Source organism: Natator depressus, chromosome 2 (assembly GCF_965152275.1).
Source record: "Natator depressus isolate rNatDep1 chromosome 2, rNatDep2.hap1, whole genome shotgun sequence".
Taxonomy (NCBI): Eukaryota; Metazoa; Chordata; order Testudines; family Cheloniidae; genus Natator; species Natator depressus.
The window spans coordinates 51,903,057-51,930,644 of NC_134235.1; the positions used below are offsets into that span (position 1 = coordinate 51,903,057).

Genomic DNA, 27,588 nt, shown 5'->3' on the forward strand with positions numbered 1-27,588 from the left:
CCCTGTGCACCAACACTGGTTTGGGAAGGTTGTAAAAAAAACCCCAAACACGGTATTATTGAAGAAGGAGAGCCTGAAGTGGAGTTCTTGGGTTACCTGAGAGGGAAAACTAAGACAGGCTCACTTGTCTTGTGTCATGTCGTGGTCTGCCGCAAGGTGGTGCTCCAGTCAGGGCTGCTCTTTGACAGTGGAGCAATGCGGAGAAGTTTGCAATGTCTCTGCTGAATACTGAGAGGATTTCAGACACCAGAGTTGTCACCTTGGAAACCTATATGGCCACTAAATTTAATACAGAAAGAAGCATGCTGTAAAAACAAGTGACAAGACAAGTTTCTACAGGTTAGTTTTCTTATTGTGTAACCTATTCATGTATTTGCTTATAAGATACTTGCAAAGCTATTTTAGAATTCGTTGTTATATGATGTCAAAATTGAAAATGTACAGTAATTTTAACGGTTCTCTTAAATATCATGTTACAGTGATAAAAGCTACAATGGCTGCCTAATGCCATTTACCCCCCAGCCTACCAGTATCTGTAGCAGCAGTCTACAGTTGCACAGTTCATTATAGCCTAAACTACTGACATGTGAAAGTTCAAAGCCAGCTTTGTCATAATCTTTTGTATCAACTCATCAGACCACACTGCATGACTGCTTAGAGCAAATTTACATTTATATACCTGTACCATAGCAAAATATTTTACCAAGTCTAATTCTATTGCATAGAACATTACTCAGGGTTATTCTCTTGTGCTTCATTGCTATTACTATATTATATATGTACACAGTGTAAAAGCAATTTAGTTTATAGTTCTATAAACTTATCATTTTCTGAAATTTTCACCCTTTGAGCTCAAATTTCTTAGGATTAGTCTGTTTTTTGGGGTAAAATTTGAGTTAAAATGGTTCACTTGGTTTTGAGTACAAAGAAGGCAAAATGCTATAAACTTTGCTTATTAAAAAAATATTGTGCCTTTATTTTTACCAGCTGTAATGTATTATTATAAAGTCCTGCTAAACCACTGATAGAGTGGTCAGTCAGGTGAACAACATTTCCCCTCAAAACTGCCTGGAAGTTCATTGGCTCCATTAACCTCATGGATGGGCCATCAACATAGATCCTTTGCACAATCAGGTTGAGTTCATCCTGACCTCAGGCTGAAAGAGACAACAGTATAGATATGGGAGAGGGGAAAGAAAACAGTTGACTGATGAAGAATCGAGGTAGGAAGTAGAACCTTTGCCTTAGATGTATTAGACTTGTCAGTTCTTCAGATAAATGCAGACGTATTCCAAGTAGGAGTGTGTGTGCCCTGAGTGTTGAAGCTGGAGACTTTTGCCTAATGGTACCCATAGAGCAGTGGTGCTCACACCTTGTGCCTCCAGCCCCTCCCTTGGCTATACGAAGCAGTGTTGCCCCGACCCCCATCAGTTTCTTCTCACCATCCATCATCTGGAGTCAGAGCTCTGTGTAATTGTTGTTTCACAACCTCGCATTCATCCTCTTAGCTTAGCTCATTGTATATAGTTAATTAGTGTTAGTTTAAAAAAAAGTTATATAGTGTTAGTAGTAGTGTCCTCTTTGATGCTCTCAACCGGGTTCAAGTATTGCCCTTCATGTGGAGTGGTGATTCCCATCGGTGACCCCCCCACCAAGCGGTGCTTGTTCTGCTTTAGCAAAGCCCAGCTTAAGGAGCGTTATTTGATCTGCAGATCGTTCGAAAAGAGGGCTTAGGTGGCGCGGTACCTGTGCCTCAAGCAGCACCTGCTTGAGCAGGCCATGCAACCTGACCCGGTACTGAGGCCTTCCTCAGGCTGCAGATTGCCCTTGGTCTCAGAAAGTGCTGTTTCCTCTTGATCCGGGGCAGCGGCCTCTCTGAAGAGGTGCAGGAGCCATTTTCTGTCATCGGTGTCAAAGAAGAGGTGTCATAAGACCGATCGTGAATGCTCTAGGTCCCAGGTGACTCTTCTGCCTCCCCTAAGAAGAGAGCAGAGCATCTCAGGACGAGTTCCAGCATGTGGGATGGCATAGGTACTTCTGACCCTCTCTCAGTACAGGGTAGGGAAGGCAGATATCCCACACCATTGACTCTAGTTCTGGCCTCTAGGTGTCCTTTGAGTCCAGTACTGACTGAGGCGATGTCGATACTGAAGGTATGACATCAGCATACCAGGCTACGTCAGACCAATTCTACCTTTTGGTCCCATCTTCTCTGCTGGTCCAAGATTCTGAAAGGCTGAAAAATGATGGTGAGCCCCCAGTTGGAGCATGCAACAGAACATTAAGGCACTTTGGCACAATGCCAGAAAGCACCCTCCCGGTGATTGGCATGGAAATGGCACTGGAGCTGGTATGGGGCTCTTTGGTACTGGAACCTTCCTTGGCACTGACACAATCAATGCTGCAGATGCTTCTATGGCAGTTGCCACCACCCTTGATGTTGAGAACTCAGGAGCTCTGGTACTGCTGTTTGCACCGGGACCAACCTTGTCTGCGGCACCAACATGTTCTGCACTGGAGGTGCTGACTACCTCAGGAATGCCAATTCCAATCTCGTTCTGGGCCACTGATCAGTCAGATCACCTGTTGGCCCCTTTTGGGGTTGCCCCCTCCAAGTGTCTGAAGTCAGAGGACTCCTCCATTTCAGAGTCGAGATCCTCATCCTCCTGTTTCACTGGAGGCGGTCTGAAGGCCACCAGTAGACTATTATTGCTACTAGGGTTGGCATGTGCCCGGAGTCTGGGACAGAGGCCACTGGCCCACCACCTTCTGGCCACCAATGCCTTACCTATACCAATGGCCCCCTTGGACTCAGTGGCAAGTTATTCACCCCCAGAGGTCTCGCTCATTGCCCAAGTCGAAGGTGAGATTCCCTGCTTGTGTGGCACTGGCAGCTGCAGATTAGCCACAAGCCCATGTTCCCCCTTCCTGTGGAGCCACTGGAGTTTCCCCATCTGGAGACACTACCTCAGGAGCAGGACCCATCTATGGCTCAACCAACAGCCTTGTCCTCATCCCTGGATGATGTGGTACTGCCTGGTTCATCCTCCCCCTCCATCCCAGAGGATTCAAGTTGGACCAGGACCTCTTATGTTAGGTGGCCGCATCCCTTGGTATTCAAGCAGAGTTTCTCCGGGAGAATACCAATAAACTCATGGACATTCTCCAGCCCTCTGTCTCGGGGAGAATGGCCGTCCCAATTAATGAGATGCTCCTCAAACTTGTGAACGCCTTTGGGGTACACTGGCCTGAGTACCACCAGTGGAAAAGTACTTGCAGAAATAGTAATTTGTGCCTATAAGGGGTTCTATTCCCATCTGGCTCTGAACTCCCTGGTGAGCATGGCGGTGAATGACAGAGCCCAGTATGAGAGGTTCAAGTCCAGCCCCAAGGACAAAGACTCTATGAGTTTGGTCCTTTTGGGCAGAAAAATATTCACTCATCATCATTACAGATGAGGATCATGAACCGTCAAGCTTTACTGTCCACATATGACTTTCTCAATTGGTCAGCTATGGCCAAATTTGAGGAGCAGTTGCTCAAGGTCTCTCATGATGAGTTTCGGGCACTTGTTGCCGAAGACTGCTTGGTGGCCAAAACATCTCTGCAATCCACCCTTGATGTTGTGGACACCTTGGCCAGGGCAATGGCCTCAGCAGTTACTATGAGGAGGGCTTCCTGGCTCCAAAACTCGGGTATCATGCTACATTCCTTTAAGGATTCAAGGGCTATCTGAAGGTCTGTGGAGGTGTACACACCACCCACAGAGAGACACAGCAATAACTGCCATACAGGCCACAGCATCCTTATGTGCAGCCCTTCCTTTCATGACAGTGAGACTACCCCAGGAGGAGGGACAGGTCTCACAAGAGGAAACATTTGAGGTCAGGGCCTGGCCAGTCAGTTTGCCCTCCTTCGGGGCCTGCTTAGTGCCCATTTTCACTCACTGGTCCAGAGAACTGTTCCCATTGTTTTTTGTCCACCATCGTTGTCCCCCCGTTCCTTTGGGGACAGGCTGGCCCATTTTTACAATGCCTAGGTCTCGATTACCTCTGATACTGTCAGATTGATTTAGACACTGTCAGATTGGACTACACCATCCAATTTGTCTCCATGTCCTCTCCTATCCCTTCTCCCCATCCCTCTTCAGGGAGCCTTCTCACGAGACATTGTTCTTCAAGCAGTTCAGCTCTCTGCTTACTTTGGTAGTGGTGGAGGAAGTTCCGTTAGAACACCAGAGTCATGGGTTCTACTCCTGGTAGTTCCTGATATCAAAATCCAAGGGTGGGATGAGGCCCATTCTTGACCTCTGTGGACTCAACTAATTAATCAGATACATGAGATTCTACATAGTCACTCTCTCATCTCTCCTCCCTGCTTTGTCTCAGAATGACTGGTTCTCTGCTCTGGACCTTCAGGATGCTTATTTTCATGTGGCCATTTTTCTGAGTCACAAGAAAGTTTCTTAGCTTCATAGTAGAAGAACACCACTTTCAGTATACTTCCATTTGGCCTCTCTTCTGCCTCCCACCCCCAGTTTTTCACCAAAAGCATAGCGGTGGGCATGGCTTACCTCAGGAGGAAGAGAATCCACATCTTCCCCTGCCTCAATGACTGGTTGCTAAAGGCAGCTCCAGAGAGAAGTTTCTCGCCCACATCAACACCACGCTATGTTTACTCAACCTTTTACGACTCATTCTAAACACTGTGAAGTCAATGTTGGCTCCCACTCAACAAGTAGAATTCATTGGGGCTCTGTTAGATTCCATGAAGTCAAGGGCATTCCTGCCAACCAACAACTTCCAAGCGATTCAACAGCTCTGTCTCAGTCTGCAATCGCAACTATTCATGACAGTCTGCATGTGTCTGAGCTTGTTGAGACACAGGTCCATTTGTACCCTGGTGGTCCCATTTGCCAGGTTGTGTCTTCACCCTTTTTAGATGTGCCTCAGGACGGCTTACCACCCTGCCCTGCATTCTATGGACAGGTTGGTTCACCTTCCTCCTCCAGCCCTGGAGTCCTTGCACTGGTGGGAATCCCCACTCAATGTGTGCTACAGAGTCCCCTTCACTTGGCCCTCCCCAACTAAATAAGTGTTTACCAACACATCCCTTCTGGGTTGTGGGGCACATCTGGACTCATTGAGGATGCAGTACCTATGGCAGCCTCACTCCACATCAACATGTTGGCGCTTCGGGCCATGCACCAACATGTGTCGTGCCTTCCGGGATCATATCAGGCATTCAATGGTTCACATACTCACCGATAACACCACCGCAATGTACTATGTGAACTTACAAAGGGGAGCCCTCTCCAGATTGCTTTGCCTAGAGATGATCAATCTTTGGCATTTCTGCTTCGAAGAAGATATCACCGTGGTAGCTATCCACTTACCAAGAACACGGAACTGCCTTGCAGACAATCTCAGCAGGATTTTGTCCCAAGCCAAGAATGGTCCCTGAAGAGGAGTGTCCTTTGGGTTGTTCTCGCAGCATGGGGCATCACCATGATTGACCTCTTTGTGATGAGGAAAATAGGAATGTCACCTATCCCCTCTCAAGAAAGGTCTCAGCCCCTCTCTGATGCCTTCCACTGCAGCTGGCAGTCACCTTTCCTCCTATCTCAATCATTCCCTAGATCATCACCAGTCTCAAGGCAGATTGAGTCAGGCTCATCCTGATCGCCCCAGCATAGCTGAAACAGTGCTGGTTCTAGAACCTCCTTCCTATATCAGTTCAGCTGCCCATGCCACTACTTCCCCTTCCCAACCTCCTCACATAGAAACGTGGCTGCACTTTGCATCTGGTGATCAGCTCCCTACACCGTGCAGCATGGCTGCTGCCTGGCTGAATGAGGAGGAAGAACATTGTTCGGAGGCTGTTCAACAGGTCCTACTCAACAGCAGGAAACCTTTCAATAGAACGGCATACTTGGCAAAGTGGAAGAGGTTTTCGGTATAGTGTTTGGCCTGCAGGGCTCATCCAGTGGGGACTTCCATCCAGGACATCCTGGAATACCTTCTACACCTTCAGAAATTGGGTTTGGCACTCAGTTTGTTGAAAGTGCACTTGGCAGCAATGTTGGCATTTCATCCACCTATCTAAGGGAAATCAATTTTTTCCAAAGCCACGAAGACAAGATTTCTGAAAGGACTTCTCTGCCGGCATTCTATGGTCCAAAAGCTGGTGCCTTTGCTTCCTGTCTCAGAAAACTGCATTCTTGAGCCATTACCTCTGCCAGGAGCATGGGTGAGTTGCAGGCCCTGATGGCTGGGCTCCTTAGGCTATGTCTACACTACAAAATTAGGTCGAATTTATAGAAGTCGGTTTTGTAGAAAGCATTTTTATACAGTCGATTGTGTGTGTCCCCACACAAATGCTCTAAATGCATTTAGTCGGCATTTAGACGGCGGAGTGCATCCCCAGTACCGAGGCAACTGTCGACTTCCGGAGCGTTGCACTGTAGGTAGCTATCCCACAGTTCCCGCAGTCTCTGCCGTCCATTTGAATTCTGGGTAGAAATCCCAATGCCTGATGGGGCAAAAAAATTGTCACGGGTGGTTCTGGGTACATATCGTCAGGCCCCCGTTCCCTCCCTCCCTCCGTGAAAGCAATGGCAGACAATCGTTTCGCACCTTTTTTCCTGGGTTACCCGTGCAGATGCCATACCATGGCAAGCATGGAGCCCGCTCAGCTCACCATCACCAGCACCATATGTCTCCTGGGTGCTGGCAGACGCAGTACTGCATTGCTACACAGCAGCAGCTCATTGCCTTTTGGCAGCAGACAGTGCAGTATGACTGGTAGCCATTGTCACCGTACTCCAGGCTGCTCTTTTAGCCGACCTCAGTGAGGCTGGTCGGGGCGCTTGGCCAAACATGGGAGTGACTCAGCCACGTCATTTCCCTTTTAAGTTTCGTCTCATGGCGATTCAGTCCTGCCTGCAGTCCTACTGCATCATCTTCTAATGAGCAGCCAGGAGATGACGATGACTAGCAGTCATATTGCACCGTCTTTTGCCGAGCACCCAGGAGATGACGATGGCCAGCAGTTGTACTGCACAGTCTGCTGCCAGCAAGATGTATAAAGATAGATGAAGTAGATCTAAACAAGAAATAGACCAGATTTGTTTTGTATTCATTTTCTCCTCCCTGCCTCCCTCCCTCCGTGAAATCAACAGCCTGCTAAACCCAGGGTTTTGAGTTCTATCCTTGAGGGGGCCATTCTGTTTCTCCTTGATGCAAAGCCACCCCCTTTCTTGATTTTAATTCCCTGTAAGCCAACCCTGTAAGCCATGTTGTCAGTCGCCCCTCCCTCCATCAGAGCAACAGTAGACAATCATTTCGCGCCTTTTTTCAGTACAGACGCAGTAGCACTGGGAACATGGAGCCCACTCAGATCATCGCCGCAATTATGAGCACTATAAACACCGCATGCATTATCCAGCAGGATATGCAGAACCATAACCTGCAAGAAAAGTGAAACCAGGTGAGGAGGAGGTGACTGCAGCACGGTGACGAGAGTGATGAGGACATGGACATAGACTTCTCACAAAGTACGGGCCCCTGCAATGTGCACATCATGGTGTCAGTTGGGCAGGTTCATGGCTTGGAACGCTGAATCTGGGTCTGGGAAACAAGCACAGACTGGTGGGACCGCATAGTGCTGCAGGTCTGGGACGATTCCCAGTGGCTGCAAAACTTTCGCATGCGTAAGGGCACTTTCATGGAACTTTGTGACTTGCTTTCCCCTGCCCTGAAGCGCAAGAATACCAAGATGAGAGCAGCCCTCACAGCTGAGAAGCGAGTGGCGATAGCCCTGTGGAAGCTTGCAATGCCAGACAGCTACCTGTCAGTTGGGAATCAATTTGGAGTGGGCAAATCTACTGTGGGTGCTGCTGTGATGCAAGTAGCCATCACTGAGCTGATGATATCAAGGGTAGTGACTCTGGGAAATGTGCAGGTCATAGTGGATGGCTTTGCTGCAATGGGATTCCCTAACTGTGGTGGGGTGATAGAGGGAACCCATATCCCTATCTTGGCACCGGAGCACCAAGACAGAGAGTACATAAACCGCAAGGAGTACTTTTCAATGGTGCTGCAAGAACTGGTGGATCACAAGGGACGTTTCACCAACATCAACGTGGGATGGCCGGGAAAGGTACATGACGCTCGCATCTTCAGGAACTGTGGTCTGTTTCAACAGCTGCAGCAAGGGACTTACTTTCCAGACCAGAAAATAACCACTGGGGATGTTGATATGCCTGTAGTTATCCTTGGGGACTATGACGGAGCAGAGTGGCCCCGCACTGGTATCGCAGGGGTTAACCCTTCCTTCCTGGCAGAGGAAGCCCTGCCCCGGAAGCACTGCTGGGCATGCTCCAACTGGAGAATAGGTATAAAAGCCTGCAAAGGTGCTCAGTCTGGGCTGACCACTGGAGGAGGAGGAGGCACACTGCCAGCTCCTGAGGAGTGATAGCCAAAGCTCCCGGATCCAGGGGCCAACCACGCCAGGACTCACCCGACATCCCAGACGGACCAGAAGACCCCCCACTTTGGAATGGAGGAGACGACATTGAGGGTAGGAAGTGACCCAGGGGCATTCTAGAGACAGGCAGCTAAGGCTGCACTGACACTGGGTGTGTTGCTGGTGGATCCCAGCTGAGCTGAGCGTGAGGGGAAACCCCACCAATAGGAGAGCCCTGGGTCGGGACCTGGTGGAGAGGGTGGCCCGGGTCCCCCTACACCTCCCCCCCACCATTGGGATACACTTCCCCGCCTGAGAGGGAGTTATATGGACTCTGGCCATTGGATGGAACCGTCCGCCCCCCGTTCACTCTACTTTCCTGTAAGCTAAGCACCCTACCCTCCCCCCTTCGATCACCGCTTGCAGAGGCAATAAAGTCATTGTTGCTTCACATTCATGCATTCTTTATTTATTCATCACACAAATAGGGGGATAACTGCCAAGGTAGACTGGGAGGGGTGGTGGAGGAGGGAAGCACCAGGTGGGGTGGTGGAGGAGGGAAGGACAAGGCCACAAAGCACTTAAAACTTATTGAATGCCAGCCTTCTGTTGCTTGGGCAACCCCCTGGGGTGGAGTGGCTCGGTGGCCGGAGGCCCCCCAACCGCGTTCTTGGGCATCTGCGTGAGGAGGCTATCGAACTTGGGGAGGAGGGCGGTTGGTTACACAGGGGCTGTAGCAGCGGTCTGTGCTCCTGCTGCCTTTCCTGCAGCTCAACCATATGCTGGAGCATATGAGTTTGATCCTCCAGCAGCCTGAGCATTGACTGCTGCCTTCTTTCAGCAAGCTGATGCCACCTACCATCTTCAGCCTGCCACCTCTCCTCACAGTCATATTGTGTTTTCCTGCACTCTGAGATTGTCTGCCTCCACATATTTTGCTGTGCTCTGTCAGTGTGGGAGGACAGCATGAGGTCAGAGAACATTTCATCACGAGTGTGTTTTTTTCACCTTCTAATCTTCGCTAGCCTCTGGGAAGGAGAAACATATGCAGCTGGTGCAGGGAAACAAAGGGAGAGTGGTAGTTTTAAAGACACATTTTATAGAACAATGGGTACACTCTTTCACAGTAAACCTTGCTGTTAACATTACATAGCACAAGTGCTTTCATTACAAGGTCGCAGTTTGCCTCTTATTGAGGGTATGCTGGTTTGGTGTGAGAGATCTCTCATGCAGGGCCGGGCAGCAGAATTCGGCTTGCAGGCAGCCATGGTAAGCCACAGTCTTTTGGCTTCTTTAACCTTCATAACATGTGGGAATGGTTTCAAACAGCAGCGCCCTCATTTTCCATTCGAAGTAGCCGTTGGGTTGGCCATTTAAAATGGGTTGGCAATTTAAAAGGAGGGGCTATGGTTTCCAGGTTCATGTGCAGCAGAAACCCAATTACCCAGCCCCCCGGCACACACACACACACACAATTCTCTGGGATGATGGCTTCACCCCTCCCCCACCGCATGGCTAACAGTGGGGAAGATTTCTGTTCAGCCACAGGCAAATTGCCCAGCAGGAACGGGCACCTCTGAATGTCCGCTTACTAAAACCACCCTATTTCAACCATGAATGATATCACTCTCCTGAGGGTAACACAGAGATAAAGAACGGATGTTGTTTGAATGCCAGCAAACACCGGGACCATACGCTGCAATGCTTTGCTCTGCAATGATTCCCAACTACGTGCTACTGGCCTGGTGTGGTAAAGTGTCCTACCATGGAGGATGGAATAAGGCTGCCCTCCCCAGAAACCTTTTGCAAAGGCTTTGGGAGTACATCCAGGAGAGCTTTATGGAGATGTCCCTGGAGGATTTCCGCTCCATCCCCAGACACGTTAACAGACTTTTCCACTAGCTGTACTGGCCGCAAATGCCAGGGCAAATTAATCATTAAAACATGCTTGCTTTTAAACCATGTATAGTATTTACAAAGGTACACTCACCAGAGATCCCTTCTCTGCCTTCAGGGTCTGGGAGCCCGCCTTGGGTGGGTTCGGGGGGTACTGGCTCCAGGTCTAGGGTGATAAACAGATCCTGGCTGTTGGGAAAACCGGTTTCTCCGCTTCCTTGCTGTGACCTATCTACAACCTCCTCCTCCTCATCATCTTCCTCTCCCCCAAAACCCGCTTCCATGTTGCCTCCCACTCCTTGGATGGAGTCAAAACACGGGGTTGGAGTAGTAGTGGCTGCTCCCCCTAGAATGGCATGCAGCTCATCATAGAAGCAGCATGACTGGGGCTCTGAACCAGAGCGGACATTTGCCTCTCTGGTTTTTTGGTAGGCTTGCCTGAGCTCCTTAATTTTCATGCGGCACTGCTGCGGGTCCCTGTTATAGCCTCTGTCCTTCATGCCATTGGAGATTTTTTCAAATATTTTAGCATTTCGTCTTTTCGAACGGAGTTCTGCCAGCACTGATTCATCTCCCCAAACAGTGATCAGATCCCCTACCTCCAGTTTGGTCCATGCTGGAGCTCTTCGGCGATTCTGGGACTGCATGGTCTCCTGTGATGATGAACTCTGCATGGTGACCTGTGCAGGTGAGCTCGCCATGCTGGCCAAACAGGAAATGAGATTTAAAAGTTCACGGGCCTTTTCCTGTATACCTGGCCAGTGCATCTGAGTTGAGAGCGCTGTCCAGAGCAGTCACAACTGAGCACTCTGGGATAGCTCCTGGAGGCCAATACCATCGAATTGCATCCACAGTACCCCAAAGTCGACCCAGCAAGGCCGATTTCAGCGCTAATCCCCTTGTTGGGGGTGGAGTAAAGAAATAGATTTTTAAGAGCCCTTTAAGTCGAAAAAAAGGGCTTGTCATGTGGATGGGTGCAGGGTTAAATCGAGATAATGCTGCTAAATTCGACCTGAACTCATAGCGTAGACCAGGGCTTACATTCAGTTCTCCAGGGTCAATGTAATGCTGTGGCCACACTTGAAGTTCTTATCCAAGGTAGTCTCTTAGTTTCATTTAAACCAGGAGATGTATTTGCCTGTATTTTTCCCCAGGTTGTATTCCCCCCAAGGAGCAATGCCTCCAGATGTTAGACATGAGATGCTGTCCAACCTTTTATCTGATCAGGTACTGAACAGTTTCATGCTTCACCTCACTTGTTCATATCATAGGCGCCGACTTGTGCTGGTGCCAGTGGGTGCTCAATCCCCCTTTGCCTCTGGCCCCGCCCCGACTCCGTCCCTGCCCCACCCCATCTCACCCCTGCTCCTGCCCCACCCCCATTCCAACCCCTTCCCCAAAGTCCCCGTCCCAACTCTTTCCCCTCTCTTCCCCTATTCCAACCTCTTCCACAAATCCCCGCCTTGGCCCCGCCTCTTCCCCACCTCCTCCCCTGAGCGTGCCGCATTCCCGCTGCTTCTCCTCCCTCCCGGAGCTTGTTATGCCACAAAACAGCTGTTTTGGGGTGGCAAGTGCTGGGAGGAGAAGCAGGGATGCAGCTTGCTCAGGGGAGGAGGCGGAGGTGGAGGTGAGGTGGGGCAGAGAGGGGAGCTTGGCTGTCAGTGGGTGCAGAGCACCCACCAATTTTTCCCCATGGGTGCTCCAGCCCCAGAGCACCCATGGAGTTGGCGCCAATGGTTCGTATCACCTGTGGACCGCATAAAGGGACAATCAGTCTCTGAGCAGATCATATTTAGATGGGTAACATATAAAGACTGCATACGAAATAGCGTTGGTTATGCCTCTTCTGTTGATACAGGCTCATTTGACAAGAGCACAGTCAACACTAATAGCACTCCTCAATGACATTTCCATGGTGGACATTTGCTGGTCGTCCATATAGTGGTTCATACATACATTTATGGACCATTAAACAGTCATCGCTTCTTCCAGAGCGGATGCTAATGTTGGAAGAGTGGTCCTGTGATCCTTACTCAGATAGCCCTCTGAGCCCCGCCTTCAGACAGGGGTACTGCTTGCTAGTCATCTACTTCCAATCACGTCTGCATCTACTCAAAGAAGAATGGTTGCTTACTGTAACTGTGGTTGTTCAAGATGTGATGCAGATGTGTATTCTACAACCCACCCGCTGTCCGCTCTGCATGGAGTCTTCCCCTGGACATTCCATGTTAAGGAACTGAGGGGGGTCAGGGTGGTGCCGTCTCATATAGCCATGGGAAATGCTGTAGGAACAAGGTGTGAGCACCGCCCCTCTAGGGGTACTGCTAGGCAAATCACCTGCTTTGGCACATGGTTCGTGCACACGCCTACTTAGAATACATGTCTGCATCACATCTCGAAGAACCTAGTTACAGTCAGTAACCTTTTCATCTGCACAAAAGGTATATGAACTGGAAGATCTTAAACAAAAGGCTCCATTGACATAAACAGTGATATAACCTCATTAATAGGAGCAGCGTGGAACAATGCAAAACTGCCCAAGGGCTTCTCACTGTTCAATTACTATCCATTCAGCCTTTATTTAGCATCACTCTCATCAAGCGTAACAGACTGGATATATCACACTCTAGACACATGGAAAAGTCTTTTGTGATTGGAGTATGATGTATAGTAATGGGCCATCATTTGCTTTGGGTTAGCAGTAATGATCAAACTGATACCAAGGAAAGCATTAGGAAGTGAAAGCTGAATATTTAAAGGATCTGCTGCATCTTCCAGATATAAAGGCAAAGGGCTGGGGACTGTTGAGTGAAATGTTGGGAAGGAATAGAGTTTCCTTAAGCGTTAGAAGCTGAAACACTATACTCTTGTTTTGTTTTGCTCTTTTGCACAGCATGGTGAGTTATTTGATAATATCAGCTTGAGGCGATGCTTAGATCATATTTCTTCAGAAAGCTGTCTGGAAGGTTATACCAAGCAGAGGATCTATGAAATATATATTACAAATGCTCCAAAAAATTAGGTAATTAATTACAATTTGTTGCTATAGGAGAAGCCATTTGATGTTACTATTCTCCTTATGGTAGATTAGCTTTGATAGTGGTGTATTATGATATTTTTTTCTGAGCCATTAAGAACTATTATTGATTTTGAAGAAATGTACTTTGAAGGAATTGTTTTTACTGTGCTTAAAACATATTTCTGAAGTAATAAAATAATTAAGATGTTTAACTTGCTTTTATTTCTCCTGGGGAAAAAACGCCATCAAAACTGCATGATGGGAATTTACATTAATAAGATCCACTGGCACAGAATCAGCTTTAATTAAGGTGGGAGGAGAGAAGAGGAGTATCTCTATTCGGAATGCAAACCCACAGTTTATTCAGGCCAGTCTTGTCTTTGGTTCTCCCTGGAATATTAGCACATTGTAGGTTTGTAACTGCTAGACCACCACTGCTGCTGCTTCAATATAGTGCACAAAGTTAACTGATAAAATACTATCAAATCCCCTGGGCTATTCAAAACCAACAGTGAGGACATAACTGATTTCAAGCAACATCATCTGTCTGGGGGAATAAAAGCTGAGTAAGGTCTAGGACTAGGTAATGCCATTTTGACAAAGTGCTTGGTTGGGTGGGGCATGGGGTTGCACATCTCCAGGGGAAGCGCATTCTATTTCAAAGAGCACAAAAATGCTGTACTACTTTGAGGGGTGCAGCATACTCCCCCATGCAGCTGGTGTCAAGGAGGATGTCATGGCTTCACCTACTCTCTGCCCCTTCTCCTTTGTAATGCAGAGTACCCTACGGGACATACTTAGGGAGCATTCCATGCACTGCCCTGAGTGCAGTGACTGCAGTCCTGCCCTGTACTTGTGCTATCCACTTAGAGTGAAGGCATCCTATTCCTTCCCCGTACACTGCACTCCTGCAAAAGGGCCAGGTAGAATCTAGCCCTAAATGTTTGTGTAAGAAGTGATGAATAATAACAGGTGGAAAGATCTGATGTTAGAATTTGGTCGCATCTTCATTGCAAACGTCTTATATTTCTTAGTTGTCATGTTCCTCTGTACCAGATATGGACTGGCAACAGAGCTTGCTGAACACCAGATGTGTTCATCATAAGATCCTTTAGTATTCTGCCAGGTATGGCTGAGGTTCATTTAAATAACGTATTTTACACACAGTGCCACCTAATGACTGAACCATATAATAGAACTTAACCTTCTACTACATCTCTACCTTTAAGTTCTACATTCCTACCATTTAGAATATTTACACTATCGCACTGTCTTTGAAGTTCAATATGTATCAGTCTGTTAAATGTCTCTGAATCATTCTGGTTTTCTAATTACATGACATGAATGCATGACATTAGTTGCAACAACTAGCTGTGGTCCTTTTGTAATCCTTGAGTCGTCTTTTTGTCCGGCATCTGCCATCTGTAGAGTTTGCTCTGTTTGTTCTTTCTGAGGAATACACTGTAGATGTCGACTGTTTCTGCTGAACTCTCCATTGCTGATCTCAATCGCATATGATCTGGGCCCTGAATTCTTTTTCTTTATGTCCATCTTTTTTCTCCATCCAATTTGACATGAAAACAGTCACCAGATTATAGACGTGGCAGTTCTCTCAGTGAGTTTCCATGGGAAACCTCAGTGAGTTGCATCTGTTGTAAACCTGTTTATATCCCTTCTTTGATCAGTTTCTATGGATGTTCAGGTGCTTTATTTTGCTGAGACAAATGTTTGAGGAAAGAAAGTTTAAGATTATGCAGACTAGAAAGGGTCTATTTTTTTCAGCAGAGGGACAGTGTCCTACTGGTCAAACGAAGTAAAAATCAATTAGTCAAATATTTCAGAATCTCTAAATAAAAAAAGTAAGGTTGAGTTTTGGTCTCGAAATTGATCAAACTTTTGGGGCCATTCTTTGAATGAATTAGTTCATGTATCCCCCACTGAACGCCTCCTCCCTCTTTAATTCCTTTTCCAGTTTTCAGTACAATCACTCTCTCAAGTTCATCACACAATGTCCAAAAAAATCACCTCCCTGAGAGAGATCCTGGCATAATTCTCTTGTTTTGACTGGCACAATGTTATAGTTCCACTGCACATTTTGATGTTTCTGTACAAGCTTAAGGCTTCAGTCAAGTTTTCAGTGAAGAGCAATTGTGCTGGGCAAATAGTTATAACTCTGCAGGTTTTATGAGGGTTGTTTGCTACAGTTCACCACAGGGATGAAAACTTCATTAGAGCTCTAACATGAGCTGAGACTAATGGAGTGCCTTAGCAAACTGTTGCAAGAGTGATGCATTTTCCCCTCCGTAGAGAAGGAGTTTCAATGTGTGTGTTGGTGTCTGTCAATGGAACCCTCTAAAACATTTACTGCTCCTGGCAAGTGAAGGGGGTTGAGGAGGTACAGGTCTTGAATAGCTCATTACATCAGCGATACTGAAAAACAAATGCAGATACACTGTAGTAGAGGGCAACCGAATCTATCCATCTCAAGGTTAAAATGAAATCTAAAGCAGCCCACCAAAGGTTCAGTCATGAGGCAATTTGTTTTCAGCGGCATGATTGCCATCCCAATAAAACATCTGGTAAACCATATGCGGTGTGGAACCCCCCCCCCAAAAGCATCCTGGGTAAACTGTTCACAGAAATGCAGCTCTCTCAAAAGGATAGAGCAGCTCAATTATTCATAAAATTATACTGTGCTCATAAGGAACCTGTAGGAGAGATTTATAGATTTATTTCCAAAATAACAATTGGAGCTAAGGCTGGGGGGCAGGGGGGGAGGCTCGGAATAATTTAAAAAGAACAGATTTATACAAAGAAGCAGCTCATTTAGTTGACAGAAACAAACATAATTGTAATGATTTAAGCATCTTCCTATATACAGTGCTGTGTATGTATGCAGAGAGAAAGTGTGGTGGGGGCTGGGGGCAACACAGGGGAAGGTTCATGATACTGCAGTGTGGTATAGAGGTGTTTTCAACTGTCATATTAAATCAGCCTTTTAAAGTAACCAAAAAAACTCAACAGCCTAGACAAATATTTGTTAGCCCATCCTAACCATGAATATCAACATGTGCAATTCCTTCTCTTGATCCATTCAACTTCCTGGCTCTGCCACTGACTTCCTGTGTGACCTTGGTTATGTAATCTTTCAGCGCATCTCTTTCCCTTTTGTAATGGGATTCAGGTTAAACAAGAAAGGGTAGATGGCTCTGTCCTAGAGACCAGGAACACTATCTGAGTGAATAGGGACCCTGTGCAAGTGTTCCTTTCTGCTCTGCGCTCCCCACCTGGAGTTTCTGAACCCTGTGTGGAATCATTCCCTGGGCCTGGATTGGACCATGCTGTATCACTGGCAGCACAGAGCTGACTTTCTATGGTGGCCTGAGAAGGCCAGTGATGGAGGTGCTGAGCTGCCATTGCAGTGAGACCAGACTGACAGCATAAAGCAGGCTTTGCAGCAAGGGCCAACTAGCCTAGCAGGGGGCAGAGCTGATGCCATAGAACTGGACTGGGTAACTGCATATGAGAGTGGGACCTGTGGTTGCTGACTTCTCTGGCTTGGAGTAAATAGATGGAGAAGAGCAAGCCCCAGACCTGTAAGTGGGGATTTAGGTGGGTGGAGATTGTGTTGTGACTAAGTTCTGGATCTTAACAAGCCATACAACTAATACACTGGACCTCTGGGTTGGCCGCACTCCTGATATACGGAATGGGTTTTGCTTGTTTTATTGTATGTAAATATGGTTAGCATGTTTCTTTTGTTACTTTGAGGAAAAGAGAAAAATCATTTGTGGTTCTGTATTCCCAAGGACTTATGAGTGAGGGTGAACCTCTTAGAAAGAAACCTGTGGAAGTTGTATTTTAATTTCTCACAGCCAGAAATAGGAGTACAGCTCTGGGTGGAGGCTTGAGCCATCAATTTATTTATTTTAGAAAAAAGACCTCTAGACAGACTGAACCTGGCCATTGTTTCCACCACTGGCATCTTGCAGAAGAGTTATATTATTTGTAAATATATGTATACAGATTCTGCACTGTAGCAAACCATGTACACCACTAGAATGGGGGTACATAGAAATTAACTGGATAAACTGTTTTAGATAAACAGCAAAGTTGGTTATGCAAAGATGCGTGGCAAGAGACCACTCCCAAATTTACATAACTTTTTTTAGCGGGGGCGTGTTTTTTGGCTAAGAGGGAATCAAGATCCTGCAGTAGAAGGTGGTGCCTATATTCAGAACCTTATAAAATATGGAGCATACTTCATGGACACACAGTTTTAAAAAAAAAATACAACCCCATAGAAGATAAACTAATACATGAAGATTAAAGTCAGAGTGTGCTTGACTAAATCATGCAGAGTGCTCCAGGCTCAAAAAAAAATGGAGGTCAGCAAGCAAAAGTAATATAGCTCCTTTGACTGGGGAATTATATGGCTATCAGCTAATTTAAACTAAATCTCATTTAGGTTACCTGTTCTGAGCTTATTGGTTGGGTGTTTGACACTAATGCTCGCTGAGATCATGGAGAAGAGAACACAGGACAAATTGTGAAAAGGATCTTGGTCAAACAATGGGAGAGCTGAGAGTCTGTATGGCTGATTGTACACAATAAACTGCAGTGCTTCAGCTTGTGGAAGACTAAAAATCAGGCGGAAGAAATAAAACAAATCAGGCAGAGTGCTTTACAGCAAGAGCCAGAGGGAGATAAATTCCTTCTTAATTAATTTATACTGCTCCATATGACCAAATGAACAAATACATATTTTTGTTAGCTGCATTTTATGGAATAATTGGCTTTCTGATACAGTATTTAGTTACATTAGCTCGAAAATGTCAAAACATGAGTTTAAAGTGCTCAGATCAGAGCCAATTTGTTATTTGGTCTGGGTTTATGGTACATGAGGGTGGCTTTTTCACTTTGGTTTTATATGCTTTTAAAATTATTGGGGCTCACACAGGCCTCTGACTCATTTTCCAGGAGGGAGAGTTAGGCGTTTCCCTCTGTTTTGCTACTCCTGACTGTGTGATAAATAAGATCCAGGGATGCCCAGTTCATCTTTCTCCTTGTTACTGTGGCTCACATTCATAAAGGATGCTTTTCTTTTGGGGATCACTGCTGCTTGCCTTCTTTTCTTAAGAAGCCATTTTGTCCATCATCCTAAAACAGGGTTTCTCAAAATTCTGAAAACTGTGACCCACTTCAGGAAAATAAAACCAGTTACACCTCACTTCTGTCCCACCATGTGCTGTTAAAGGCCCACCCATAGCCTGGAATTTTAATTAAATTGTATTTTTAAATATGTCCTCCAATTTTGCATTTTAAGGAATGACGTATATTCAGTATTGGATGTTATATCTCTGAACATGTTTTATTATTTAAAACTGAAATAGAAAGTTACTCGTGAGGTTTACAATAATATTACTTAACAGATATTTTAATGCTCGTTATTTCTTTTCTTCAACAAATCATCTCACATCCATGGGCTCCTCAGATGTGGCTGCTTCTTGACTTGGACTTGGTTCCTTTTGGATTGGTGTGGTATGTGAAAGTGGTGGTGTTTCCCAAACCCATCCATACAACTTCAGTAGGAGAGAGTTGCTTGAAAAATCAATAGCATGATATGGCTCAAAATACACATTGTAAATAATAATAATAATTAATAATAAACTTCAGGTCCTTAAATAACTGATCAAGCAAATTTTGTCTGTGTTGGTAGAGAAATGATTGTCTGTGTTGGTAGAGAAAAATCAAGTAATGCAGCTTAGAATACAATATAATACATGATCAGATGAAAATGTATTTCCATGGTTTAAGCTTCATCACGGTCCGTTAGCAATGTCTCCAGAACTTCTGAAATTCTTCTTTTTGAAAAAAAATACAGCATCTTTCCAAATACCTGGTTTTATTTGTCAGGTGGTCTTTTTGTTTGCTTCTTAAAGGCTGTCATTGGTTGGGTATATACTGAACTGACTAACTTGAAGATGTCTCTCCACTAAGGTCATTCCCTGTGGTGAAGCAGAGGGCCTGTGTAAGGCTCTCTGTACCACATATATCTAGCATAGTGTCTGCCCAGAGAGAATGCAGAGGGGTCCTGCATATTTTCAGTGTGCCACAGTCCAAGTCCCTGCACCATCCCTGCATAAGCAAGTATGAAAGGCCATGAAGGGGTAAGTAGAGATAGGCTACTCAGAATTCACAGTTAGCTGTATCTGAACCCAGCAGCCCAAGTCACTGGTGCTCCATGCTTTGAGCAAGTGATTCTTGCTGTAGTTTAATACTAAACATCACAAGAGAAGGTCTTAGAAGTACAAGTTAGTATGTTCTTTTATCATGTGTTATACTTGAATAGCAATTCTATGGTAAGTTATCCTCTGAGGAAAATGAACACTGCTCAAACTTGCACTTTCTTTACAGTTGCAGCAGGGCCAGCTCAGTTCCCAAAATAGCATCCATTTTTCTTTCCATTGAACTAGGGGTAAAGTAATCCTGAATCAGTTTCTTATTAGGGAGTTCATCCAGGATCTTGTTGTCAGGTCTTTTGCAGTTTGCTGCTGTGGGTTTGTGACCCTGTTGGTTGTTTTTTGAGATCCTCCCGAATTTCTGGAAAATTGCAGAAGGAACAGTTTGATTTCCACAAAGCTTTTGATGCAGTTTGAGACAGAGGGTTAGGTTGTCACATAGGTATTGTGGTACTTAGGGTTGCCAACCTTCCAGGATTCTTCTGGAATCTCCAGGAATTAAAGATTAATCTTTAAAGATTATGTCATGTGATGAAACCTCCAGGAATACATCCAACCAAAATTGGCCACCGTAGTGGTACTTTATATCCTGTTGGAATACAGTCCGGGGGAGAGGTCATACATGTGCGCGCGCACGCGTACACACACACACACACACACACACACACACACACACACACACACACACACACACACACACACTTCTCTCACACAGGAAGGGTGACCGACTGATTGATCCTCCATGCCTGGCTGGGCCCCTGGGACGGACTCGCCTCTCCTGGTACCTGGCGCTGCATCTTCCCAAGGCAAAGGGGGGGGGGCATTCAGGGTCACATCCCCCATCCCCCCCAGATTTCTGCCAGGGTTTACCACCACAACATGGCCAGAAGCAGCCTTTCGGCACTAAGAGGGAAGTGATGGGAGCTGCTTCTAGATGCTAGGGAAGAAGAGAGAGGGAAGGGATGACCTGGCCCATGTCTTTGCAGAGCTCATCTCTTCTCTCCCTCCCCCCTCCCCCCCCCCCACACGGCTGGAAGCAGCTTGTCCCTTCCTGCCCGCACAAAAGGCAGCTAACACCTCCGGGCTGCTGCTGCTCACCAACATAACCCAGCTGCCTCCTGTCCCCCAGCCACAGCACAGGCAGGAAGGGGTTAAACCTTAAGGATACATTGTGTACCAGGGCCCAGGGAACCTGACTGCAGGGGCTTCAGGGAACCTGGCCAGAGAAGTGGCTCAGCAGAGGAGGGTGCCTAGGGGACAGAGCAGCCCCGAGCTCCCTGGGGGCAGGACCCACAGTGGTGGGGGGGAGGGTAGGCAAAGAGGGTGCTAAGCCCCTGCCCAGGGGGCTGCTGTGGAGCCTACAGGTTCGGAGTGGGAACAGGCTGGAAGTCGCTCCCCCCCACACACCATTCCAGAGCTTAGCTGAGGGGCAGAGAGACTTTGGCAAATGCGGGGCTTGGCTCCTCCTGGCCAGCGCCCTAGGCCAGAGGGTTTTGTGCTTTCCTGGGGCGCCAGCCCAGCCAGAGTCAGTGGTGGAAGGAAGGAGCCTGCCGGTCAGGCTGCTGGTGAGCTGAGCACTCTGACCAGGGGTTGGTTCTCACTGCGCTGGGAGTGGGACGCGTCCCGCTGGGGGTATATGGAGGAGCAGCAGGGCTGAGGGGGGCACTTGTCTGCACTAACCAGCTGCCACAGCACGCAGCCAGCGCTAGCCGGAAATGGGACAGGGATGGGGCCCTACTGGCTGAGAGCCAGCTCTCAGCGGGGCTGCACTGACAGACCGGCAGGGGGAGTGGCCTGGCCCCACGTGCTGCAGCTTTGCCCTGCCACCAGCCTTGCACCCCACCCCCATTGTCGGCCACTGGATCCAGGATGGCGGCTGGCAAGCAGGGGTCCGGCCAGTAGCAGGACCCGCCAGTGCTAATGGAGTACACCTGCAGGAGGGCTTAAGTATGGGACTGTCCCTTTAAAAATGGGACATCTGGTCAGACGGAGACTGAGAGCCATTGAACCAAACTGTAAACCCTGTATATAATGGAAACCACTTCAAGCCAGGAGGTGTGGCAGAACCCCCAGCACCCATTGTTCCAGCACCTATGCATTTCAGTGGAGTTTTGTCCCATGCCCTCAGGAGGTTGACAGCATTTGTAACTATCTTCTGTGCATGGCCTATTTCAGAATTCAACTTTGGAGTAGGGGGAATTGGTGTGTACTGATAGCAGAACTATTTTATAAAAGCTAGTACTGCATGGCATACAGCATTTGAGTTTATTATGAAATGTAGTGAGAGATTTATGGGAATTTGGGTGCTCTCTGGCCTCACACTTGTATAGGCATCCTGCACTGACAAATTCATAGCGATGTGATGTCTGTTGCAGAGGGATTTATTATGTGGATCTGGGTGTGGGGCATGTTAATGGGATTGGTAATTCATATCAAAAGGAGCATTCCTGGGCAAAGTTATAAGTCAATGGAAGGCTTAGGAAAAAAGGAAAGGCCATCTCACTCTAACATCCTGCTGGTGTGAAACAAAAACAATGGTAAGTGATCCTTACGATAAGTGCTTTCTTTGTCTTATCAGCTGAACCATAAAACTTCATGATGTCATGACCCCCAGGAAATGTTTGTGTCATTTGTAAATGACTTATTCTGGTTTTCATTAGCTAGGCATCTACTGAAATTGCTTGATTGCACAATTTTCTATTCCCTTTACATGTGACATTCAGATGCCTTCACATTGCAAGCTCAAAGCTTTTAACTGTTGCATTAAGAAGTGGTTTTTTTATGATTCTGAACTCTCCTCAATTATTCATGAGCCAAGAACCTCTCTCATCTGCACTGGTCATGGAAAGCTGCGGGGTCGTGTGCTAAACAAAGAGCAAAGGACATCTGTGCATCAAGGAAGCTTGGGACTGTTTCTTTACACCACAATTTTTAGAGTTTTTCTTCAGATGAAAATTGATCTGCCCCTTCAAGCTCTATATCTACAGCACGGAGCGTGGACAGGCTAGTAGTTAACCTTTCAACATGTATTATTCCTGTCAGGTTAACTTATCCACCCTCCCCCACCCTACTGAATAATTGGATTTTGTGCTGAGATCTCTACAGGATGGAGAATACTGGATTCACCTCCCCCATTAAACCACAGGCAGACCAGAGGTGTTGCAGTCTCCATGGCTGCTTTTTCATGTTATAGGCTAGAATAGAAGCTACTGCTTCTCTACACAAGTGGATCACAAGTAGATGATTTGCATGAGTCAAATGAGCATGATTTACCACATATCTGGTACTATGTATTTGTACACATCTTAATGTACAGGTGTATATCATGTGTAAGCTTCACTACACGGTGTGGCTCTCTGTCCCCCTTTAGTGGCTGGACCACATAGAGGTTTATGAGTCTGCTACAACCTTTGAGTTAACAAATCTGGGTCGAGCTATAATCTAACTCTTTTCTCTAAATAAAGCCATGAATCGATGCTCACGGCACATGAATTCAGTGATGTCATCCGGGGAGTTTCAAACTTTTCATGTTATAGACCACATTTTAACAGAGACTGTCCTGAGTGCCAGCCTCTCCAAATTCCCCAGGTGCTATCTTAATTCAGTATCATGTAATAGCCCTGTGGGAACTACAGCAATTACTCACAGGGGAAAGTAACAAAAAATATGGAGGTAGATTAACTGTGTTTACTCTGACAAGTGTTTTGTCCTTTGAGGAAAAAATGTACCACTTTCTCCTTTTGTTCTTCAGTTCATCTTTCCCTCCTATATATTCTGTTCCTCTTTCCCCCTATTTCCCTGTGTATGTTCCTTGCTGGCTCCCTTCTTTGCCACTCTCCTATTGTACATGCTACTCTTCCTCTCCATCCCTAATGTCTCCAATATCGACTTTCTCTGCCTCTTTGTCCCCTTCCTCCTTACTCTCTACATGTGTTTCTCTACCATCTGATCCTCCTCTCCCCTGCACATGCTACCCAGCCGCTTAAGATGAAATCCTGCCTGCACTGAAGTCAGTGGCAAACTCTCCTTGACTCGAGTGGAGATGGGATTTCACCCCTTCTCAACTGTACTGTTCAGCTGCCTAGTTCCCTTCTCCATGCACACATTCACCAGATGTCTGGTTGACATCTTCCACATTGCTGAGGACATCCAGCCCAATGGTCTGGTCCCTGAAGCAGCTGAAAATAAAGAGAAGCCAGCACCATATGACTAGCCTTCTCTCAGTGAAGCACTGTTGGTGCTCTGTGGTCCTGTTCCTGGAACTTGTTGAGTGTGCACTGGGGAGCTCTGGAAGGTATTATGATTGCCCACCCCTCAGTATGAGCTGTGCCTTTATAATGCATCTGGCTATTAGTTTTCAGAAGAAATGCAGTGTGTAATCTACAAGGGATTATAAGATGAAATGGCCTTTTAAAACATCAGATAATTTAACACATATTTCAAAGTAGCATAGAAATCACCATTTTGAATCAAGTTTTGATAGAAAGAGTGTGCTCTAGTTTCCATGACTACTATCTACTGTATGTCATCACTCACTCTGACCAGGATTTTAAGTGGCCCAGGATGAGTCCTCTGTAGATGTAGCCCAGGCTATGTCATAGTGTATATCTGTCAGTCAGCTATTAGCTATGATTTTGAGGTTTGTTGTTACGACATTATTTCTAATTAATTGAGTTCCATACAAACATTACATTGAGAGAATATTAATGCTGCACAGTTAGCTAAATGTTGAAGTCAAAAATGTCACAGAGACCTCTGCATACATCACCTTAACTCTGCCCTGCTCTCTGTGTAGATTATGATGTAGACTTTAATAACATGATCACACACTATTTCTCAGATAAAAAAAAATTGGAATATTTTTTCCTGCAACGCAAGACACACATTTATCCATTTATAATTTTTTCATCTTTTATAGCAGTACATGCACCATAGTCATAAGGGTAGAATCAGTCTTAATTGATACATTTTTACATGACATTCCTGTCTCTCTATGGCAATGTATTTAAATAATTTTGTCAGTACCTATGTACTATACATTTTTGTTTTCATCCTGAATCATACCCTTTTGATCTATTTGATTTTTGTTTCCTGGTGTTCCAAACATCAGATTTTTTACTTTATTCACTTCTTTAGCAAATTTGGAATGATTTAAAAGTGCTACATTGGGGGATTCTTTCTGTCAACAAAGTCTACTCCCCGTGAGAATGATATCTGCCAAAGTGGCAATATTGTCACATGGCTAGAATTCTCCCCCAGCTTACCTCTCTAACCAAAGTGGGCACATCATACTGACTGGTAAAGACATTGATTCAGATTCAGCCCTGTTGGAAGTCTAGGCCTGATTCAGCACACCAGTTAAGCATGTGCTTAAAGTTGCACCTGCTTACACCAGGACTGAACTCCTCTCTTCCCCCCCCTCCCCCTGCTCCCTATCTTGCTATGAATATTCTCCTTCCATGACAAGTTTAGCCAGATTTCTGAAATCACATTGACGTTTTGTTGGGCTCACACAAGCAGTACCTAGAAGTCTCTTTTAATGTGCAAAATGTTCACATTTTATTTTAAATGTCTAGACTTTATGAATTCATTGGGGATTCATTGCAATAGTACCAGATACAATACATTTGTTCAGTATTCATAGGAATGTCAGAGGTACTGCTACAGGAATTATTCAGTATTAAGTGAGCATTAACAAGAGGATGATTTAGTTGAAATATTGCCTGGTAATGTACTGTATGTTAGGAAAATCAGATCTCGCGTTAACATCACCCACTATTGCCATGAATGCTCTTCTAAAGTTAATTTCTGGGATAGCTCACCTCATTTCTTTTTAAAATCTTTAATGTCTCCCCACATCTCTCTCTCTCTCTCACACACACACACATACACACCGTTTGTATGTCAATTGATTTTTGTTTGTTTGTTCCTTATTTAATTGTATTCCACTCTTCCAGTTTGTCCGGGGTGATCAAGTTGTTGTCCAGTTGGCTCGTGTACGGTTTGAAAAGCTTTAATGGTGACTTGAATGTAGACACACGACATTCTTATGCTCTTCATTTCTCCAATATTCCAGTTCTGTCAAGCCACCAAATGCACTCAAGCAGTCATGGGAGGAATGACAGAATAATTTAACCACTACGCTCATGTCAGTCAAATATTGAACCACCTCCTGAGAAGCCTTTAGAATAGAGGACACGTAGCTTGTGAGCAACTCAAAAGATCTAATGAGAAATCTGCAGCACCATCAGGGTGGACAAATTATGAACGCAGAATTGTTTTCATGACCCTGTTACCACTTGAAATTGAGAACATTCAGCATGAATGATCTCTTCAAGGGAGCGAAATGGGAGTAAAGCTGACTTGTGATTTAGTGCATGTTCACATTTGTGTATTTGCCATCTATGTGAGGTACTGTACAATATTTTGAATGAAAGGACCAGACCATTGTAGTAACCCAGCCCAGTGACACCAAAGGCATCAGGTGCAGTACTGCCTCTGGCAGCTCATTCTAAATGCCGGTGGAAGAACTTAGCTATTAGCACGAAAAGCAAGCCAGACAGAATCTTCCTGCAAATAAACTACCTGAACACAGTCATTACAGCTCAACTCACTGACAAGAAATAAATGGAGGTTTCTAAAACCATAGGGATCAGGTGAAGGCTACAAGTTGTCAAATGTAATGACTACAAGTGAATATGCTTGCCCTGATCCTGGAGACCAGATGAAATGGCCTCATCTTTCTAACATGCAGTTTCAAACAGCTGCACGCCATCAAGCACGTCATACTTGATAAGCTGAGCAGTCAGATAACTTCACAGATTCACTCTGAGAGGGCTCAAAATGTAAATGTTATCAGTCGAGTCTCATCACAGTGCAGTACATAAGACAACAACAACCCCAGTGGAACTGGGTAGCATAAAATAAGTATAATGTGGTGGATAGAAGTGTGGAGAACTGCTAAAGTAATTGCTTTGATCTACCAGAGAACCCATCTACTGAGGTAGACAGATATCAACTCCTGACAAGGCAATGGAGCTAGGATAATGCCTTTCCATGAGTATGAACCAGAGGCTCCAGACAGTACAGCAGGACTCCATGGCTAAGAAAATTAACGTTTTGGGTTTTTTTTGGTAATGACTAGTCACAGCAAGAAAACTGATGACCTATGGCCAGTCACTGAGATAACTAATAGGTACAATATAAGAACTTCAATCTACTGAAGATGGAATAGGATGGAAACATCCATCTGCTTGTGGTTCTAGCTAATAAATATGCTTTTGAATATCTGCCCAGAGACTACAAAGTATGGTTCATTTGTCAATAGAAAAAATTAGTACCTGCAAACAGAAATTATTCTGCAAATCTTTAGTTTTGAAAAGTGATCCAGATTGCTTGGTGCCTCTATCTATTCCACATTTAGTAATACCTAAATTGAACCATTTAGGGCCATATCTATAGTTTACTTGATTATAATTATTTGATTTTGAGTCCTACATTTTAAAAAAAACCACCTAAGACTAATTGTTTTGAAATTAAATGGCATCTCATATTTCTGGGAGTACATGATGTCTAACAGCCCAACTGTACACACACATCTATTCTGGCATGATCCAGTCTAAACACTGCGGGCCTTATCCAAAGCCCATTGAACTAAATGACAGGACTCCCATTGACTTCAAAGGACTTTAGCTCAGACTCCAAGTCATTGTATATTAAACTATAATTGTTTTTTTCTTAAATATTATGTGAGCAATGACTCAGGATAAAATATTGCCCCACTCCCCATAAGGAATAATGGATAACACATATTTGTGTTGGTGAAATATATGAACACAAAGTACATTCTCTTCAAAAGAGAATGTGATGTCGTTAATGCATCTGACTACTTTTTATCATGGCTGATGATTATAATTTATTTTCAATAGACTTAATGGCCTGAGGTATCGTGCCATTATCACATCA

At 45.5% G+C, this 27,588-nt stretch overlaps 1 protein-coding gene and 1 long non-coding RNA gene across 2 annotated transcripts in view; one reads left to right on the forward strand and one right to left on the reverse strand.

The window, feature by feature from the left end:
• The first annotated feature begins 223 nt into the window (after positions 1-223).
• LOC141981358 (uncharacterized) overlaps positions 224-27,588 on the forward strand; it is a 60,226-nt gene continuing 32,861 nt past the window's right edge. The window contains exons 1-2 of the long non-coding RNA XR_012637744.1: positions 224-339; positions 18,876-18,922. This is a non-coding gene — a long non-coding RNA (uncharacterized LOC141981358). The remainder of the gene's footprint in view (positions 340-18,875; positions 18,923-27,588) is intronic.
• LOC141981357 (zinc finger and SCAN domain-containing protein 32-like) lies at positions 9,471-11,009 on the reverse strand. The gene is made up of 2 exons (XM_074943040.1): positions 10,457-11,009; positions 9,471-9,517 (listed from the first exon to the last, which is right to left on the reverse strand). The coding sequence occupies exons 1-2, from the start codon at positions 11,007-11,009 to the stop codon at positions 9,471-9,473; spliced, it is 600 nt and encodes a 199-aa protein (XP_074799141.1).

What these genes read in the sequence shown, in the direction of transcription:
- LOC141981357 (XM_074943040.1), bottom strand. Translation starts at nt 11,009, where the DNA reads ATGCAGTCCCAGAATCGCCGAAGAGCTCCAGCATGGACCAAACTGGAG. An exon ending in AGGCAGAGAAGGGATCTCTG is followed by an intron (nt 9,518 to 10,456) that starts GTGAGTGTACCT and finishes TCCCTGCACCAG; the next exon opens with CTGCATATGTTTCTCCTTCC.